Source organism: Asterias amurensis, chromosome 7 (assembly GCF_032118995.1).
Source record: "Asterias amurensis chromosome 7, ASM3211899v1".
Lineage (NCBI taxonomy): Eukaryota > Metazoa > Echinodermata > Asteroidea > Forcipulatida > Asteriidae > Asterias > Asterias amurensis.
The window spans coordinates 20,039,097-20,058,581 of record NC_092654.1 but is presented as its reverse complement, the minus strand read 5'-3'; the positions used below and the strand labels follow the sequence as shown (position 1 = coordinate 20,058,581).

The following is a 19,485-nucleotide window of genomic DNA, read 5'->3' as shown; positions in this document are numbered from 1 at the left end:
CCCCTTCCCCATCCACAAAAACCCATCATCCCAACTCAACCACAAAACCCTATCCCCAACCCACAAAATCCCATCCCCAACCCATCCACAAAATCTCATCCATAAAACCCCATCCCTAACCCACAATGCAACCCAAACTACAACAAATCCAATCCCCCTAAAACAATCTAAACTCGGTCACAAAACCTGTTCTCCGGTAATTAGCAAACATTCCAATCAGCTGACCTGCCAAAAACTTGAATGAAATCTGAGGTTTAGTGGTCTGAAAATATATTTGATTGCTCTTTAAAGTATAAGAGTACTGAGGATGGACTATTTTTTAAATATTAGCAGCTACATGTAGCATTGATGATTTATTAAAGGCACTGGACACTATTGGTCATCACTGTTAGCATAAAAACTTACTTCCCAACAGTCAATGAGAGCTGTTGATAGTTAAAGACATAGTAAGAAACGGATCCCTCTGAAGTAGTGTAGTTTTGGGGAAAGAAGTAATTTTCCACTAAAATATTTGGTCAGTTACTTTGGCATGTTTGGGGAGACATGGTCATGTTTCATAAGACTGTTTAGCAAAAAATACTGCTTAGACAATTTCTGTGCTAAGCAAGCATTGAGAGGAGCACAAGTCAAATTAAAGGAAAACGTTGCCTTGGATCCGACGAGTTGGTCTATTAAAAGCGTTTGAAACCGTTTGTTATGAAATGCATATGATTAGAAAGATGTTATGAAAAGTAGAATATAATGGTCCACACAAGTATCAGTCGAAACTGCACGGTTTTCCTTTTACGTCGCGAACTATCACGGTCGGCCACTTATGGAGTCAAAATTTTGACTCCCATAAATGGTCGACTGTGTTAGTCGACAGGGTAAAAAGAAAACCACGCAATTTCGAGGCATATTTGTGTAGATCGTTGTATTCTACTTTTTCTAACCATACATTTTACAACAAACGGTTATAGAACGATTTTCAAAGACCAACTCGACCGATCCAAGGCAACATGTTCCTTAAATCATAACAATGTAATCTTAACGTAGTTTTGGCAGGTTATCCAGTTTCTGTTAGCAAAACTTTCTGTGCTCAGCAAAGTTTTTGTGCTTACAGGCTTTATGAAATTGGGCCCTTAGTTGAGAATCTCTCGCCTCGAATCTTGATTACTTCACTCCTGCCTCAATATGGCCAGAGCTGTGTTTTAGAGTTACGACATAAAGGGACCAGTTCATGGTTGCTGTGTACAAATTATTAGTCTCCAAATGCACAATCAAATGCAACACATCCCAGCAGGCAGACTAGTCTGGCCCCTCATGTTGTCCATGCCTTTGTAGGGCGGGACACAAAATGTCTTCTAATAGTCAGTTGTCGCAACGGCTCTGGATAGGCCTTAGCTAGCTCTCTGTGTTTACCGGCACTGCGTCTGGTAAGGGTGAATCATCATCACCTCGTGTTGATGTTCTGCGTTGGCTGAAGACACCCTGTATAATTCAAAGTTCATTCAAAGTAAGGTCAATTTAAAGGTACACGGTGTCCTGGATTGGTCGAGTTAGTCTATGAAAGCATTGAAACTACTCTTATGAAATGCATGCGGTCTGCCATTTTATGCCATTCACAGTGTAAAGGAAAACGAGGCATATTTGTTTGGACCACTATTCTACTTTTAAAACATCTTTCTAACCGTATGCATTTCATAACAGACAGTTTCAAATGCTTTTCCAAGACCAATTCGCACGATTAAAGTGTCCCTTTACACCGTTCTTAAAAATTTAATATTGGAGGAATATAATATCCAAGTCTTAAATAGCGCACGTCTCTACCAAACAAGGTACTCAAGGCCCTGAGTATATAAAAAGTTTCAGAAAGATAGGTTATTGAAGTGATAAATTCTGAGATCCAATTGTTTAGCACATTATAAAGGTTTACAAGGTGCTACGGCGCATACAGCAGCCACAGCCAGGAACACCGGGGTGAACCATTTCTCTTTTCAATAAGTGCACTGGGTTCTTTTACATGCGTTCACGACACATTGGACCAATAGCTTTAGGTCCCATCCGAAGGATTAAGCTTTGGTTAAGTGTCTTGCTTCAGGATACTAGTGCCACGGCTGTGGATTCTAACCCACATTCTGCTGATCAGAAACACAAGAGTCTGAATTCGGTGCTCTTCACCGCTCGACCACGACACTTCCAGGAAGATATGCAGTTGTTTCTCCTTCACAGTCGAACCACTAGCAGTCTTTAAGAATGCTTTGCTGGTTGGTTCCTTGCCATGGTTCTTTGCTTGGCGACAGATCCCAGCTTCAGTTGGGCTACTTTCTAGAACTATAAGGTTCGTACCTTGTTCCACTATCCTCTCTTAGTATTGCGGACTTAATTAAAACAAAAATGATAATTTTACAGTCCTTGCCAAATAAATGAGTCGATGATTCAAAAAAAAATTTGTTTAATATCGTCAAACAAACGTGGTATACTTTGTTTCAATAAAGTACAATTAAGTAAAAAAAACTTGCCTTGAACACGCCTTTCCAGTCAATTTCTTCGTCGTAGTGCACTTTACTAAGATTGTCAACATGGGCTCTTATCGCCGTGACACTCTGGCTTAACCCAATGCGATGAAACAATTCAAACATCTTCAATGAACTCTTTTCACGCCTCATTTCAATTCCAACAACGGCCGGCCAGAACTTGTAAATGTGCTGGCTGTTCGCATACAGCATCATAGCAACAGTGACTCCGGCTTTAAAGTTCCACTTTTTTTTTGCTTCTTTGTTAGTTAAACTTGGCCTGCACGACAAAAGAAAAAACAATAACAACTTTATGTCAAGCAAACCCATTATTGTTATTGTATCATGAGCACACAATGATGTAAAGAAAATTTGAATCCAACACAAAGAAAAAGACAATTTCTTGATTAGTGGCAGTGGAAACATGAGGGAAGCTAAGTCAATGGTTAAAGGAACACATTGCCTTGGATCGGACGAGTTAATCTATAAAAAGCGTTTGAAATGGTTTGTTATGAAATGCATATGGTTAGAAAGATGTTTTACAAGTACAATATAATGATCCACACCAGTATCAATCAAAATTGCACGGTTTTCCTTGCAGGTTTGGCCATAAATGGGAGTAAAAAATTCAACTACCATAAATGGCCGGGCGTTTTAGTCGAAAAAGATAACCATGCAATTTCGAGAAATATTAGTGTAGATCATTGTATTTTCTTTCACACGTCTTTCTACCCATTTTATGACAAGTGGTTTAACAGAACGCTTTTTATAGACCAACTCGACCGATCCAAGGTAACGTGCTCCTTTAGTAAAAACTATCGCATGAAAACTGGACTATACTAATTATTTTTTGTTAATTACTACTCCCTTCATTTAATCTCAAATGTTTAATTACCATGTTGTGTCACTGTAACATCACACTTACCGGTTTACTTTTCCTGTTTTGCGTCGTTCATCTTGGTACTTCAATGTGGACACTGAGGGCATCATACCAGTAAGGGTTGTCGTCGTAAATGGCATCTTGGTGGACACCTCCTTCATAACATTTGACCACTTAAACTTCTTTAAATTCTCCACGGTAACTTCAGAAGTTAGTGGCGATATCCGCTTTGGGGGTCTTCCGACTTCGACAAACTCTTGATGTATTTGCTTTTGCACAAATTTATGAATTGCCTTCCGCCCTCCCTGAAGCTTATACATACAAGCTAGAGCGCTGTCGTAATGAGCATTTTTTATGTAAGTGATGAGTGTGTCCTAAAAAATAATCATAAGAATCTCTTGTTAATTACTCATTCTCACTTTGTGTATCAAAATATAAATGTGAAAATAGAATTAGCTGAATGCAAACTGCTCATTAACCAAAAGGACCTGTGGTATAAATGCAAAGAAAAAAATATAATGGCCTTGAAGTTTCAAACCAAGCCTATCAGATACATGTGATGTAGGCTCTGCTCGGTCAAACGTCAGACCATTAGTATGTCATCAGGGTTGCGTGTAGCTAGACCAATTTCAGTGGTGGGTAATAAATCCTATTATTTTGAATTCCAATATGGGCGAGCCGATCAACAAAACTATTCATGTTTAAAAATGGGGCCAATATTGCTAAAGACAAGCTCCAGGCATGATGCCAGGTTTCCAAACTGTTTGTTTTAGGGGCCATGCATTTTATTTACTATGGCCTTTTGACTGTGCTCTATTTCTCTGTGACATATGACTCCTCATCAATAAGTGTCTCTGATCAATGCACAGTGGACACTAAATTGGATGTCATGACCACTCGTTGAAATATACAATTCCTAAAGCATCCATTGACTTATACAATGACAAGTTCTCCTTCTATCCACGCACCATGAAGATTTGGAGCCTGCACCTGCTGTCCTGGCTACATCACCCATCGCCTTCCAGGAAGCCGCCCTGCCTACCATTAAAGGGATGAGGCTACCGGTTGGCTCCAGGCTCCTCTAAATCTTCTGGTCAAGCTTTTTAACCTGCACCCAAGTTTTTGTTGGATTTTGTCAACTTCTTGTGCTTTTGTCTGCACTTTAACTATTTGTCTGTTTTCTTTCTTCACCTGCACCTTCCGACTGTGACGCCAGGCTGCACCCATCCCAGTTTAGCCAAATTTGTGCTGCAAAGGGATCACACTACTCAAGACTCAAGACAATCTTTTGATTTATCCTAGGGAAAATCTACTGTGGCACTAGTCGCAGGGCCTCAATGATCGTACCTTGAGGGAACTTCTCTGCACCTTGGGTTTGGGCTCCTTGTCTACCTCCATCCTTGCAACTTCTTCATCATGCTCAGGATCATATTCAGAAATGCTGTCCCATGTTGGTGACGAATCACCATGAACAGGTTCCTGCAATTCAAGTAACAATTGTATGAGGTTTCTGCAACAGATAAAGATCCGGGCACCTTTGGTTGTTTGTTATTTATTTAAAGGGAAGGTACACATTTGGTATTTACTTTACAAACTGACTTGGTAACGAGCATTGGAGCGTTGGTAATATAAAACACTGTGGGAAACAACTCCTTCTGAAGTACCATAGTTTTGGAGAAAGAGGTAATTTTTCACTAAAATATTAAAAGACTTCTAGCCGGAAGTCTTTTATTCCTATTTGAAAGCACACAAATTTGTCCAACAGTGAGAACACTAGTCTTTGACAACTAGCAAACGTGTTCAGTGACTTGGTAATGAGCATTGGAGCGTTGGTAATATAAAACACTGTGGGAAACGACTCCTTCTGAAGTACCATAGTTTTTGAGAAAGAGACTTCTAGCCGGAAGTCTTTTATTCCTATCTGAAAGCACACAAATTTGTCCAACAGTGAGAACACTGGTCTTTGACAACTAGCAAACGTGTTCAGTGCTTTTAAGCCCCACTCAACATGACTTTGAACATAAAGCCTAAATGATGTACAACAGAAATGCAATAATTTTAATTGAATGCCTGCACTCAACAAAGAACATTTTAGTTAGTTGAGAAATCGTTTTTTATGCAAAATGATAGACCTTTTAAAACTATTCCTTTATAAATAGAACATAAAAAGTTCAGTTTGACTTTGGACATATTTTTGTAACAGTTGTAGGGTAAACCATATATTTTCTGCACAACTTTATATTTGAATTCTGTCACTTCTGAGCAGTAAAGTTTGCAATTGCTTCTGAGTTGGATTAAGGGCTCCTATTTAGAAGTCCCTTTTCAGAAACTACTGCACACAGAAGTGACACTGTGGCGGAACGTTAAATCTGTGCAGACGACAATCGCGTATATCACGCCCACAGACACCTGTTGAATGAGGTGGTTGCTGGTCTAGTTAGCGCTCAAGATTTATCATTCATTAGTTAGCACTTGTGCAATGGGTATTTGTGAAACGGTCTACGAAAGTGCTATGCAAATTTCTTGCAGTCGACAGATGGATACTATGCGACCATATGACCTACATTGTAATGCTATACAATAGTTCAATGGCAAATTTCTATAATCAGTTTGAACAATGGAGCAATACTAGGTTGAACTGGGGCCAACTTTGTCAGGGGGGAGACTCTGGTGGGGGAGACTCTGGTGGGGGGCGACAATGTGGGGGCGACAATGTTCTGGGCGGATAGTGAAATTTGGTATTTGGTTAACTGCTGACCAACTATTCCAAATTCACCGGATATTCAAATATTTTTTTCTCCAGTAGTACTTTCTTGAGTAAGGTAGTGAGCGCCAGGACCGCTAGAGAGCGCTTTTCGTTTGTGGTTATTCGTTTTTTTTGTGCGAGATCTTGTTGTGACCCATTGATTGTGCGTTAGAAAACCGGGTGGTTTGATATGAGATTTAGACAGTGTCCACTTGCACTACCCCGTCCAAACTTGTTGTGGATTCTGCTGAGTAAACCAAAGCAAAATTTTGAAATATAGAGAAAGACCTTGGATTGTTTTATATATCCAATGACTTCAAGCAGAGCACACAATGTACGAAAGCTGCACTAAAGGGTACGAACAGTCTTCGAGTCGTGAGAAGATCCTTTAAGTACATAGATGTCGACAGCTTTTCAATTCTGTACAAGACCTACATTGTACATAAGGCCACATTTGGAGTATTGTGTTCAAGCCTGGAACCCTGGATTAAAGAAAGACAAGCAAGTTTTAGAAAAAGTACAGAGGAGAGCTACCAAGTTGGTACCACAGTTGAAAAGCCTCCCTCACACAGAAAGACTTCAAGCCCTGAACTTATACACACTAGAACAAAGATGACTCAGAGGTGACTAAGACATTTAAGCTGCTCAAGGGACTGGAGAAAGTCGACTGCAGGTAGTTCTTTAATAATACAGCTAGAAACACCAGTACAAGGGGCCATTCTCTTAAGTTGTACAAGCCCACTCTCAACAAAAACATTGCGTGCAGAAGGAACTTCTTTTCACAGCGAATAATTAATGATTGGAACACTCTCCCCACAAAGTAGTAAATGCCAAAACAGAGTCAACATTCAAGAAAGAGCTTGATGCCTGTTGGAAGGAATCAATGATAGGATATGGGGATTATGGGGTCACACAAAGGGCAGGCATGCCTAAACAATTTCTCCCATCAATCGTAAGTAAGTAAGTAATTTTAGTAAGGAGTAGGCATACACACTACAGCGCCCCGCCCGGTTTATGCTAAAGTACGAAACCCACCAATACCTAGACCCAGAAACTGGGGCGCTGTATTCCTTTTTCGAAATTTTGACATTTGATGATTTTCTGTCATAACCACTGCACTTGGCCTGGTTTCGTCATAGTCGTCACATGGAGCATGGAGTAAGCTCTAGTCTACGTACTACTATCTATGGACTATGGTTCGTACAACGAAATCTGGACTGGAATAATTAATTAGAACAAATCCATTAGAATAAATCCATTAGAATACACACCCTTGATTCTCCTTCTCCTTCTCCTCCTTCGTGGCTGTGTGGCTGTTGTGTGGTGGAGTCTGTTACATTCTTGGGAATTCCGTTTTGAAAGTCGATCTTCGTATTTGGTAAAAGCATTGTCCTAACCACAAACCCAGGACTTTTTCTTATTTTTTTCTTCACTCTTCTTCCGTAGAAAGTTATCACTTTTTTGCATTCTGTGCACATGATACCTTTTTCAAACTCGAGTTGTGTCAACTTAAGACAATCGATCGCACTCTCTTGTGTAAGTGTTGCTCTGATCGAATATCTCATACTTCCGACGAAGTTTACTTTACAAAAAAAACAGTTAGGTGCCATCTTGTTAGTTTGTTGTACATACGACTGTTTGCTGGGGTCCCTCCTCTGCTCGGCGCTGGTGTACGACTGTTTGCTGGCCACTCTGCTGCGCAAAATAGTTGCACCTCGGTAACATCACGTGAGGCGCAACAAAAACGCATGTACATTTGGCTCGACTTCGCGATCCCGAGCGCGCATATCAACGACCATTATGAGATCGCGATCACATCGCACACACCACAACAAACACACAACCCAGGCGGAGGAGACTATGGGGCATGCACCGCCGTGTAGGTGCTTTGAATTTTAATGAAAGGGCACAGCTGGGCAGCCGGGACGGTAAGAATTTATTAATAAATGTAACCATGGAGGGAAAAGTTTCCGTATGGCGCCACCACCACTCATTCAATATGAAATAATATATAAGTATCCAATTAACCTCTATGACTATGAGCCTATCCCTTTTTGAAAAAATTTGTGAAAAAGTGGTGGCGAGGTGCGGAAAGTTATCCAACCTAGCCCACCTTTGTGACCTTGTTGAGATGTTAATGGGGTACCAGTCAACTCGTCCGAAGTCATCTCGGTCCCAAGTATTAAATCTCAGTCCTAAGTCATCTCGGTCCCAACTCATCTTGGTCCAAATGCCAGTCGTCTCGCCCCCTGGCAAAGTCGCCCCCGGCAAAAAATCTCACGCATAGCTGGCCTCTGGACTTGGCATCTCTGCCCTCGTCACAGTCGCCCCCTTAGTTGCGATAACGTAACCCTCCTGCCGACGGCGTAGCCGGAGGGTTACGAGTCACTTCAATCGATTCAGGGCGAATTGGTCAAACACGTACAATTTCAACAGCTAGTCAGCAGATTTGCTCCATTTTTACCACTTTTGAAAATCATGACACAAATTCTAGAAACACGAACTTGATCCTCAATTTGTAATGAATCTTGAGGATCTAATTTAAAGAAAAAGGCACAAAAACTTACCAGATTTCCGAGCGAAAGACCCAGGTTGTAAAATCGAACCTGAGGGGGGCGGAGCTTCGACCGTGTGTGCACGTCACCGGGGGGGTCAACGACTCAGCGCTGCACGTGGTGCATTGTGTATCCCGGTAACTGTGTAGCCGCAGTCTTGATCCAAGACCATTGATGTTGCACGGTCACACACAACCAACGTTCCAATCTATGCACGGCAAAAACTGTACACGCTTGTTTTGGACGCGGCATAATCTTCTAACTGCTGCTAACTCTTGATCATAAACCAAGCGACTTTGTTGGGGGGCGACTGTGTCGGGGTGACTGTGTCGGGGGCGACGGGTGGGGGGGGCGACTGTGTTGGGGGATGACATTGTGAGGGGGCGAGGTTGGTACACGGAGGGGGCGAGCTTGCTAGGGGGTGACTTTGTAGGGGGCGACTTTGCAGGGGGCGACTTTGCCGGGGGCGAGATGACTGGTTTCCCTTGGTCCCAGGTCAACTGGGTCCAAAGTCAACTCGGTCCTTCTAGTATTTTATTTAGTTGCGATAACGTAACGTAACCCTCCTCCCGACGGCCAGGAGGAGGGTTACGTTATCGCAACTATTGTACTATTTCGTGTGTGTAAGCACAGAGCAAGTCTATGCCCTGCTGAATAGTGCAATAAATGTTGTTGTTATTATTATCCTCCTCTTTTATGTTATCAGTTTTCACGGTATTGTGCCTTTTTCTTTGAATTGGGAAAAAATAATGGCCCGAAAACTGATGCCCTAGTTATCTTCACAATAACCCTGGACGATATCGAAAATTTTGACTGGCGATATATCGTCAGGTAAATATCGCCCATCTGACGATATATCGTGAAGATTTTTAAAAGTTTAAAGTACCCGTCAGAAGGGACAACAATAGCTCAACCGCACGCTAAAAACAGTTTTACCGCAAGGACGACCAACAAAACAAGACTGTTGTGTAGTAAAAAAAATATGGACTGCGTAAATTAGATAAATTTATTCAAACCGCCTTGATGAAAATTACTAAATTAACATTACATCCATATTCCATGAAACAGAAAACTTTGTTTTACATCACTGGCTCTGAAGCAATTAAATCATATTTGTACCTCAATCGATTGGAGTTTCGCGATCTCTAAAAACCGATCACGGAGGAAAAACCTGGTGCTGCTATTTTTATTCCAATGCATTCACAATCATCACTATACACGTGCATGGATATTCACAGTTGATTTGCTTGTGTTGGTCAACTCACCGTCAACACGACCAATGCTATTTAATATAGCTGTATGGCCAAAACAGTTCCAAATGCATGAAAGCGCCCTCTGTTGTCCATGATGTACAATACAAGCACCGTAAAAAAGCAAGACGGCGGCCGACGGCTTTTGCCGCCATTTCCTGATGACAACATGGTGATTTCTGGTAAAGGGAATTTCCCCTACAGCTTTGCACCCACGCGTGGGCACGGAAACACTCAGTTCATTCATCCCCTTATAATAACTTATAAGAATAACTGTGGGATCGAGGTGATAGATACTGCTATGTGGTGATTTCTACCGCTCAGCCATGACAGGCCATGGTGTACTGTAAGCGGAGAATGGTGATTGAAGCACTGAATTCAGCCGTAAGCAAAGCCATGAAATTGGGCCCTTTCGGGTCACTTTGTACCTTGTGACCGGAGTAGCTCGAAAATGAAATAGAAAATGAAATTAAGTTTATTAAGGTGATGAAAATTACAAAAGTAAAAAATTTAATCTTGATGATAAATTAAATAGTATTAAAATATAAACTTGATGTATCATTTAAAAAGAAACGAACGAAGAAATGGTAGTTGCCACTCAGCGGACCATTCATGGAGGGGTGTCATGCTGTAGAGTGGCTGCATCTGTAGTTTTTATCATGTTTATCTACAACCCTGCATCTTTTTGTGTCATTTGCAAACAGCTTGCTTCGTCCTTTGGATGGGACCTAAAGTCGTTGGCCCCATGTGTTGTGTAATGCATGTAAAATAACCTGGTGCACTTATCGAGAAGAGAAGGGGTTCGCCCCGGTGATCCTGGTTGTGGCTGCTTAATGCCCTGCAGCTCCTTGTAAACCCTTACACTATTTGGTCTCAGAATCCATCACTGCAATAGACTGTGCAAGTCTCGCGTGCACCGGAGCGAGAAAACACGACAACTGACAAACTTTATTTTTTTGTGAATCAAATCTTTGCTTTAAATTATTCTTGATGCCGAATTTGAACAACAAAAATACCCATAAGAGCTTGTTTAAATAAGTTTTAGCTTTTTAAACAAATACACAATTATCGGTTAAAGTCTATGTATGGACACAAGTAAAACTCTGGGACAAGGATGTTTGTTTGATTTTAAATGCTTTGAAACCCCTTTTGTAAATCTACGCCCGAATGTGAATGTGAAACTACTAAAAGCTGGTTTATACGCGGATGCACGATGGTTGCAAGGGCGTTAGATAAACGCGTGACACATTTTAAAGAGGAAGCTGACGCCCAAGCGACCAATGATAAGGCTTTCCGACCCGCGCAGCCAAAACAAGCGTCTGCGTAAGTTTCTTGATCAGATATGGGCACAAATTCTTAATTTTTCACAAATTCTTAATTTTTCACAACTAACCTGACCTGAGGTCAAGTCTAAATGTCGGTTTTTCTTTGTTATTATGTTGACTTTATTTTTACTTTTATATGTGTTGTTGTTAATTAGTATTAAAATTTTAACAACATGTCATTTTTATGGTCATAAATTACATTAGACTAAAGTAATGGACGAAACAAAATCTTCCCAACGTAAAACTCCATAAGGTTGGGACCACAATGGGTCCAGAAGTTGAAATCTGCGCGAGACTTGCACAGTCTGTAACCTATCTTTCTGAAAGTTTGTATATTACTCAGTACCGTGTGAGTACCTTGATTGATGTGCACTATATAAGACTTTGATTGTATTATTATTATAACATTCAAAGGCAGTGGACACTATTGGTAATTATCAATGACTGGCCTTCAAAGTTGGTGTATCTCAACATCACCATAAAGTAACCAACCTGTGAAAATTTAAGATCAGTCGGTCATTGAAGTTGCAAGATAATAATGAAAGGAAAAACACCCTTGTCACTTGAAGTTGTGTGCATTTAGATGGTTGACTTTGAGACCTCAAGTTCTAAATCTGAGGTCTCGATATCAAATTCGTGGAAAATTACTTCTTTCTCGAAAAGGATGTCACTTAAAAAGAAGCTGTTTCTCAATTCGTTTTATACCATCAACCTCTCCCCATTACTCGTAATCAAGAAAGGTTTTATGCTAAATTTTACTCATACATGTTTATAAGGGTCTGGGTACTTTTTACACAATGTCCACAGATGTACATTTTTGTGACCTATTTTGTTCTTATTTCTCAAAGACTACATCACCTCAGCAAGTAGTATTTTAAGGAGCTACTTCCATCATTATCTTCAAACTAAGTAAGTTCAATGTAAATCTACAGGTGAACATTTTGTTTTGTGTTAACAAATAGGTACCCAAATCCTTTTCATCCAGAGAAACATTTCCTTCTAAAATATTTATATTTTGTAGACATGCAAGTTCCTCCCCCTCCCTGTGTATTTAAAATCTAGAAAATCAAAGAGTTTTTTTAAAGTGTCCAACGTTCAAATGAAATAAAAACCTTGTTGGTCTTAACTGTAATGTTTAATTGTTCAATTTGTTCTTTTACATAGATGTACAATGATGTGGAATGAGAGCTGACAAGGAGGACTTGGTTTATCATGATGGACTGTGCTAAGGAGGAGGTTGCAGCCATTGAATGGAGTCAAGAAGTGCCAATCCAAAGTTCTAGTTCCGTCTTGATAACTCTTCGCAAAGAGTGTAAAAGATGGGAACATCTTCGAGCAAAGGCCCTTTGTTCATCAATGTTTGAAGAGTACAAGAAACAAACCGATGGTGATTGGGGATCATCTTGTGTGGATGAACTCTTCATCAGTTTTCTCTTAGACAGGTAGGCTTAAGCTTGCACGTCATCATCAGAATAAGCTTGAATGCACCATTTTGGGGGTCAATGTCACTGTGTGTTATTCAGTGAAGTGCGCATTTAAGGCGACGCAGCGGTTACACGTAAACCTATTGACCACCAAAATGGTGAGCGTGGCACAGTCGCAGCGTGTGATGTGCGCCCAGGGGGTTAATAGTATTAAATTGGTTCAATTTTATGCACAACAGGAAATCGGGCAGTTCTTGGAAATCATGAAAATAAATATAGAATAAGTGTCTCCAAACATCACCCGTACCCATAGCATCAATCAATGAGATGTGGTTTAAACATTCTAGAGATTAAAGTGCAAACCTTAGAGCCTTTATGCGGGCCTGAATTGGTTGCTAACTAGTTGGAAGCTTGTTTTGTAGGTCTATGGAGATGTTTAAAATAAACCCAGGTTTGCCGAAAGTGTCCAAAGGCTTTACAGTAAGTGGATCTGAGGGGAACTTTTTCATGATCTTTTTATTTAAGGTGTTTTTTTTTAACCAAAATGTGAATGATTGCTTATATTAACTTTTAACTTCATAGTTTTATTGATCACTTGTTTTGGATATTTTTTTAACCTTTTCTTGATTTTGCTTTTTATGGTTTAAATGTTAAAGCTTTTCTTTTTGTTATTGTAGACACCTGTGAGCATTTTTACTGTGCATCCGGTACTAAATAAATGTATTTATTATTATTTTTAGATTGGCCTAGATACAAATAACATCACTGTTGTTATGGTTGTGCCATGTTTTCTCATTTAAAAAAATTGATCCCTTGAAAGTGGTGTTATAAACTCTATAATAATTGCCACTTTACAACACTTGTTCAAACCTTTTTTTTAAGGGATGTTAAATATCAATATAAATTATCAAGTCTAAATCAGTTCAGCCCCCGATTTCACGAAGCGCTGCAACACGTCACAAGTGCAAGTTGCGACCGGTTACACATCGTAAGTTGCGAACTCGTCGCAGCCGCGACGTGTCCTATAGGTCTGCGACGCATCGCAAACCCTACGATGCGTCGCTACTTGCGATGAGTTTCGTGAAATCGGGGGCTGGAATTTCAGGCGGGCCATGGAGGCCATGGCTCCTGTTGCCCCTGGTCTTGGCCTTGTTGCCCCTTCAAAAGTTTCCTATAGACTCTAAGATTTTCCAATGGAAGTGCCCCTTTCAAAATGGAAATGACATTGCCCTCTCAAAGATGAAATTCCAGGCCTGCTAAATGAGAGGAATGTACTTTTCTGACCAATATTGATTCTTTGGAAAGGATGTTAATTTCCAACAAAAGAAGCATTATTGTAATTCATTCAATATTAGACACGTTAGAGATAGTAAACTGATTTGTCTACAATGTACATATAATTTAAATCAGTCGAAACGTTTAGACCAATTCCGAACTGACTCCGCGGCACTACAGTTATTACGATCCTATAAGCTAAAGTAGTAGTCCAGTCTAATTTCTATACCATCCGTCCTGGTAATAGTTATAAAGCAGGACAGTTCTTTTCAGAACTGAGAAGTCTCCCGAACCTCCGATTATCTACTCCGCGGCAGTAGAATAAAGCAAGACAGTTCCCTAAGAACAACTTTACCTGGCAAGTAGATACACACATGGTGTTACCGCAAACCAAATATATATTGATACCCCACCATGCAATGCCTCAAATCCTATATAATATAAATCATGTTTTTAACATTACAGGCTTGAGAAAGATCTGGACGAGGAGGAAAAGTTACACCCCTGTAAACCACAGAGTGAGGTGGACAGGTAAGACAGAGATAGTTGTTTTATTTTCTCTTGATTGTTTGTTGGTTATTTAAAATAAAAAAAATCTTGGGAGGTTTGACTAACACCCGTTTCAGAACCAAAGTCTGAATTAAAGTACATGAAAAGTTTGACGTCTGAAACAGTTAGGAGCGACTGGACGTGCTAGTAATCGAAAGATCAACTGTTGCAGTTGTTCGGAATGACTCTAGAGTGCTTGGTTTCAGACATCGATCTTATCATGAGCCGTGCCAATGTAAAAGTTAGGTTAAGTTTGCCTGTCTGAAACCAAACTTTTTCTTGGTCGACCTAGAGTCACTCCTAATCTACTGGATTGGTGCAACTTTGGCCTGCTTGTCTGAAACGGGTTTAAGTCAGTGAAGTACATTTACAATATAATGTAATATCATAACGTTGTAAATTTTCATTTTGTTCCTGTCACACCCAACGAGCCAAAGGTGCATTACCATCTTATATCATTCAAATGACCACCCCATATTTTAACCAGTGTCTACACTGGCTATCAGTGACTTGTAGAATGAATGCTGCTTTTTATGACCTATGGTCTACCATGGGGCCTTTCTCAAACCTCGCCTTAGGCTTTGCTGTGGCTAGGGTTCCTTCTACGGCTTTGGCTCTGTCTACAGCTTGGGCTATGCGCACTGCGTACTCGGTGGAAACACACCTCGGCCTTCAGGCCTACATACATTTTTGGAGCAGCGTGTATTTTGCACGCGGTGGTTTGAACATTAGAAGACGAAGTCGGAGCCTAAGCCGAGGTTTGAGTACGGCCCCCTAAGTCACACTGACCCTTACTCCCTGCACTGACCATGTCTTTGATCAAGAGACAATATTAATGTCTTGTTTTCATTCTTATTCATTCTATTCTTGCTTTTCAGGCACTACATACATTGGGTTTTGTTTTACATTTAAAATTGCCGTTTTCTGTTGTTAACAATTGTTTCCTCCATATTGACTCACATTTTCTGTATTTTACTTGATTTTAATTGCACAGTGCTTTATGATGTCTGTGACATGGAATGCGTTTTTAAATAATTAATTGTGTATTATTATTATTTTTATTATTATTACATGTCCGCTACTATTGGTGGTGACTTGTACTCTGTTTAGCCCAATGAGAACAATCTTCATTTAATATGTATAAGTTAATTTGTTTTCCTCAATACCCAACTCTATCTTGATTTGATAATTTCTCTAAGTGAGTAATCTCATTGTTATTGTCGTCCTTGTTGTGTCTAAGTCCTTATCAGTCACAGGGAAATGAACAATAAGCAGTATAGGCCTACTTAACTTTCTTTCCCTGTTGGCTAGCATGTTGACTAGCATGTTAACTTTATTTGATATTATTCTTGAAATTTCTATTGTACATTTTTTTGTTTAACCCATCTTTTCATAATTGTATACTCATTGTTATTTGGTTCAACCGTATGTTTAATTGTCATTTTCAACATGAAAAAAAAAAAATTGGATTGAATAGAATGTGAATTGTAACAATATTTTAATTTTTATAATTGTTGGCTGGTAGTGTTGGTCTATTTTTTTCAAAACAACCACATATTGGTTGATATTGAATAATCAGACAGAAGGTTAAACTAATATCTTCAGTTCAATTAAACTAAAACAATATTTTTATTGATGGCAGATCGCAGTCTCAATACCTACCTGAAGAGCAATTACAAAGTCCAGTGAGACAGAAATCAACCAGAGTTTTAAATCAACAAAAGGAAACATCTCTCGTAAGTTATAATTCTTAATAGTGTTAGTAGTAACAAATATTCCTGTTGAGTTCTGTACATTTATAAGCAATGTGATTCTGTTCTGATGGCTTGGTTTCACCAGGCTTGAACTCATTGAAAGTTGGCCAACTTTCAGCCAGAAACTCTTATGGAAAATAATGTCTGAATTTGTGTAACTTATTTTTACAATTTTTTTATTTTTTTTTTATTTCAGTCTGAGTAAAAGCATACTGGTTAATGAAGTTCATACTACATTCAGACCTTTTCCTTTTATTTTTTGCCATTTTAATTACGTCATATTCGATATCACTGTGTCAACAATCCTCCATGAAAACAAAATGTTGGGGCTGAAAGGTCAAACCCCCCCCCCCCCAAAAAAAAAAAAAAAAAAAGAAAGAAAAAAAAGCAACCACTAAAAAAAGGACAAAGAGCGGAAAATTGTGAAATCAGACTTGAGTGATTTGTCCTTTCTCATCTTAAATGATGCCTTTTATGCATTGTAATAGATTCCTTTGATTTTATTTCAGGGGGTCAAGAGCAAGGAACTTTCCAATGATGATGACCTGATTAAACCAGTCAGGAGGAGCAAGCGATCAACACAAAAGAAGATTGTGAAAAAAGGAACAGCAGTAAAACCAAGGACAGGACCTACTTCCACCCAGAATACTAGCAAATCTGAAGAAACTGAAGACCTTAACCAAAAGCTTGCAATCAAAATTGAAATGGATACAGTGAATGAATCTGCAAGTCCAGTGACACAAGAAGAAGAATTCTTAAAGAATGCTGGATGTAGAGACAACCCATCGAGCGTGTGTGATCCTCAAGACAGTTCACAAAGCAAAATGGCAGACACAAAATCTAAAAAACCAAGAACCTCAAAACAAAGATCTAAAGATGTGATGAAGAAGCAGATGTCCAAGATTTCCAAAGGAATCGAAGAAGATAAGTCTAAAGAGGGCGCTGTAGAAACAAAGAGGAAAAGAGGACGACCAGGGAAGAATATGGATGCTGCTGAAAGGTAAAGGCTTATTTTGTTGCCATTGCTTTCTTGTCTTAGTTTTGTTTGTGTTCACCGGGACACCCAATACTACATACAGTCTCAGTCTCTGATCAACTAACTCGTTTTGATTTATGTATGGAAATATATGTTGATTGATGATTGCTTGATTGGTTGATTGATTTGATTATTTGATTGAATTGATTTATTTGATTGGTTGATTTGATGATTTGATTGGTTTGTTTGTTTCATTTGATCGATTAATTTGATTGGTTGATTTGATGATTTGATTGATTTGTCAGTTTCATTCGATTGATGAATTCGATTGATTTGATTGGTTGATTTGATTGATTTGTGTGTTTGAAATCTTAAGATGAAATGAGTACTTTGGATGTTTTTGATTGAATTATGTAATAGCTGTGTTCTTTACATATTTCTTTATTTCAACTTGCAGGGAGGCTTTGATATTCAACAAACGCCTGAAGGAGATACAGCACCAAGATCTTCCCAAGATGTTTACATGTCGCACCTGCGGAGAGCAGTTTCAGGAATCGGAGAACCTCCGGATGCATACCATTACCGCCCACCTACCCATCAGCATTCCAGATACCAGTAACACTAACACAATCAAGGAGGATGGGGAGGAGACACAATTCACACACATTGAGATTGACCTGACCCTTTACCAGCAGGTCAGCGAGGTGGACATTCAAGAATTGGCAGTCATCCTAAGATGCTGTCCACAGTGCAACGAGTACGTTGAAGATCTTAAAAATCACCTTGAGACACACATGGTCAAGAACTACATCTGCGAAGACTGCGGGAAAGGGTTCGCCTGCCAGAAGCAGCTGAGAGTGCATATCGATTACCACAAGATTGATCGGACGGGTGTGATGCCGTACTCTTGCAATTTCTGTGATAGAACATTCCGTACGATACAGGCATTGTGCATACACCGGCCGCTGCACAGTAAAGCCAGGAACTATGTCTGTGAGCAGTGTGGGAAGGCGTTCAAGTCCAATACGAGACTCCAGAAGCACGCCGCAATCCACGCGATGAAGAAGCGCTATTCCTGCTCGTTTTGCGGACGGGGCTTTGCACAGAAATGTAATTTGAACCGTCATCTGCGAATCCATACAGGAGAGAAGCCATATTGTTGCCATCACTGCAGTCAGGTTTTTAATCACAATGTAAGCCTGAAGAGACACATGAAGAAAGACCATTTTATTGAGATGCAAAATAATGTCCAACAGCCGGTCAAGGAAGTTGATGACTTTCCATTAGGAAGATTGCCCATCCAGAAGCTTCCGCTTTGACCCTTTAGATCCTCATCATAAAGTCGGACAGTAGAGATATTTTTATATAGGCCCGGGTGACTAGTGAAAATTACTATTCGACTAGTCGCGCCTCAATTAATAGTCGTGACTTCTACACTAGTCGAATATCTTTTGATTTCCAAGATGCATTGTGGCATATTGTCTGCCGCAGGCGCAATATAGCAAAATTCACATGGAAAGGATTGAAGGATTGTGTCAATGTCTGATTGTGTTTCGGAAGTATATTATGTTGTTGTCAATAGCTGTCAGCAACACAATTGAATAACCAAGCAGGTAGCGCTACTCTTTTTGTAGTAGTTGTGGCGGCACCATTAACCGAGTAGTTGGAAAATGGTAGTTGCGACAGTCTACTAAACAATCAATAGCCTCGACTTTGATACTTGTCACACTAGTCGCCCAGGCTTAGTTTTATATCATGTGGGGTGGGGGGGGGGGGGCTGCCTTAATCATCGAAAATTTCATTATACATTGTACATGTAGTCCTTGTGGTCCTCAAACAGTCAACAAGTCATCAGTGGACAAATGGTTGAAGGGAGTGGGCTGCTTTAATCACAAATTCTTCTACAGCTCTTCGATGCACCAATCATGCAGATTTCCCTACGTTCATACGTAAAGTAGAAGTCAAACTTCTTATCCTTAAATTTGTAAAATTGTCAAGTATTTTATTCCAACATGCAATATTCAACTGGGCACTGGACACTATTGGTAATTACTCAAAGTAGTGTATTAAAGGACACGTTGCCTTGGATCGGTCGAGTTGGTCTTTGAAAAGCGTTTGTAACCGTTTTTTATAAAATGCATATGGGTAGAAAGATGTTGTAAAAGTAGAATACAATGATCCACACAAACATGCCTCGAAATTGCGTGGTTTTCCTTTTACCTCGTCAACTAACACGTCGGCCATTTATGGGGGTCA

General features: G+C 39.8%; 2 protein-coding genes across 5 annotated transcripts; one reads left to right on the top strand and one right to left on the bottom strand.

Annotated features, from left to right (window-relative positions):
- Nucleotides 1-45: 45 nt before the first annotated feature.
- LOC139940091 (uncharacterized) lies at nucleotides 46-7,780 on the bottom strand. Its single transcript, XM_071936330.1, has 5 exons — nucleotides 7,393-7,780; nucleotides 4,723-4,854; nucleotides 3,421-3,749; nucleotides 2,502-2,775; nucleotides 46-1,470 (listed from the first exon to the last, which is right to left on the bottom strand). Exons 1-5 carry the CDS (start codon nucleotides 7,729-7,731, stop codon nucleotides 1,384-1,386), a joined length of 1,161 nt encoding a protein of 386 aa, XP_071792431.1. The 5' UTR covers nucleotides 7,732-7,780; the 3' UTR covers nucleotides 46-1,383.
- Nucleotides 7,781-7,899: 119 nt separating this feature from the next.
- Nucleotides 7,900-19,411, top strand: LOC139939432 (uncharacterized). 4 transcript variants are annotated; one of them, XM_071935338.1, is made up of 7 exons: nucleotides 7,949-8,049; nucleotides 12,100-12,160; nucleotides 12,416-12,693; nucleotides 14,416-14,481; nucleotides 16,142-16,235; nucleotides 16,763-17,253; nucleotides 17,687-19,407. In XM_071935338.1, the coding sequence occupies exons 3-7, from the start codon at nucleotides 12,464-12,466 to the stop codon at nucleotides 18,546-18,548; spliced, it is 1,743 nt and encodes a 580-aa protein (XP_071791439.1). In that variant the 5' UTR covers nucleotides 7,949-8,049; nucleotides 12,100-12,160; nucleotides 12,416-12,463; the 3' UTR covers nucleotides 18,549-19,407. The 4 variants fall into 4 exon arrangements, with proteins under 4 accessions (XP_071791438.1, XP_071791437.1, XP_071791439.1 ...); XM_071935337.1 differs by lacking the exon at nucleotides 12,100-12,160 and having other exon boundaries at nucleotides 7,900-8,049; nucleotides 17,687-19,406; XM_071935336.1 differs by lacking the exon at nucleotides 12,100-12,160 and having other exon boundaries at nucleotides 7,914-8,049; nucleotides 12,438-12,693; nucleotides 17,687-19,411.
- Nucleotides 19,412-19,485: the final 74 nt, after the last annotated feature.

Excerpts from the sequence above, each read along its gene's own strand:
- LOC139940091 (XM_071936330.1), bottom strand. The coding sequence starts at position 7,731 with ATGGCACCTAACTGTTTTTTTTGTAAAGTAAACTTCGTCGGAAGTATG. Across the intron at positions 4,855-7,392 it reads AAGGAGAAGGAGAATCAAGG|GAACCTGTTCATGGTGATTC; the intron begins GTGTGTATTCTA and ends CTTGAATTGCAG. Across the intron at positions 3,750-4,722 it reads TGCAGAGAAGTTCCCTCAAG|GACACACTCATCACTTACAT; the intron begins GTACGATCATTG and ends ATTATTTTTTAG.
- LOC139939432 (XM_071935336.1), top strand. The coding sequence starts at position 7,989 with ATGCACCGCCGTGTAGGTGCTTTGAATTTTAATGAAAGGGCACAGCTG. Across the intron at positions 16,236-16,762 it reads AACAAAAGGAAACATCTCTC|GGGGTCAAGAGCAAGGAACT; the intron begins GTAAGTTATAAT and ends ATTTTATTTCAG. Across the intron at positions 17,254-17,686 it reads AATATGGATGCTGCTGAAAG|GGAGGCTTTGATATTCAACA; the intron begins GTAAAGGCTTAT and ends TTCAACTTGCAG.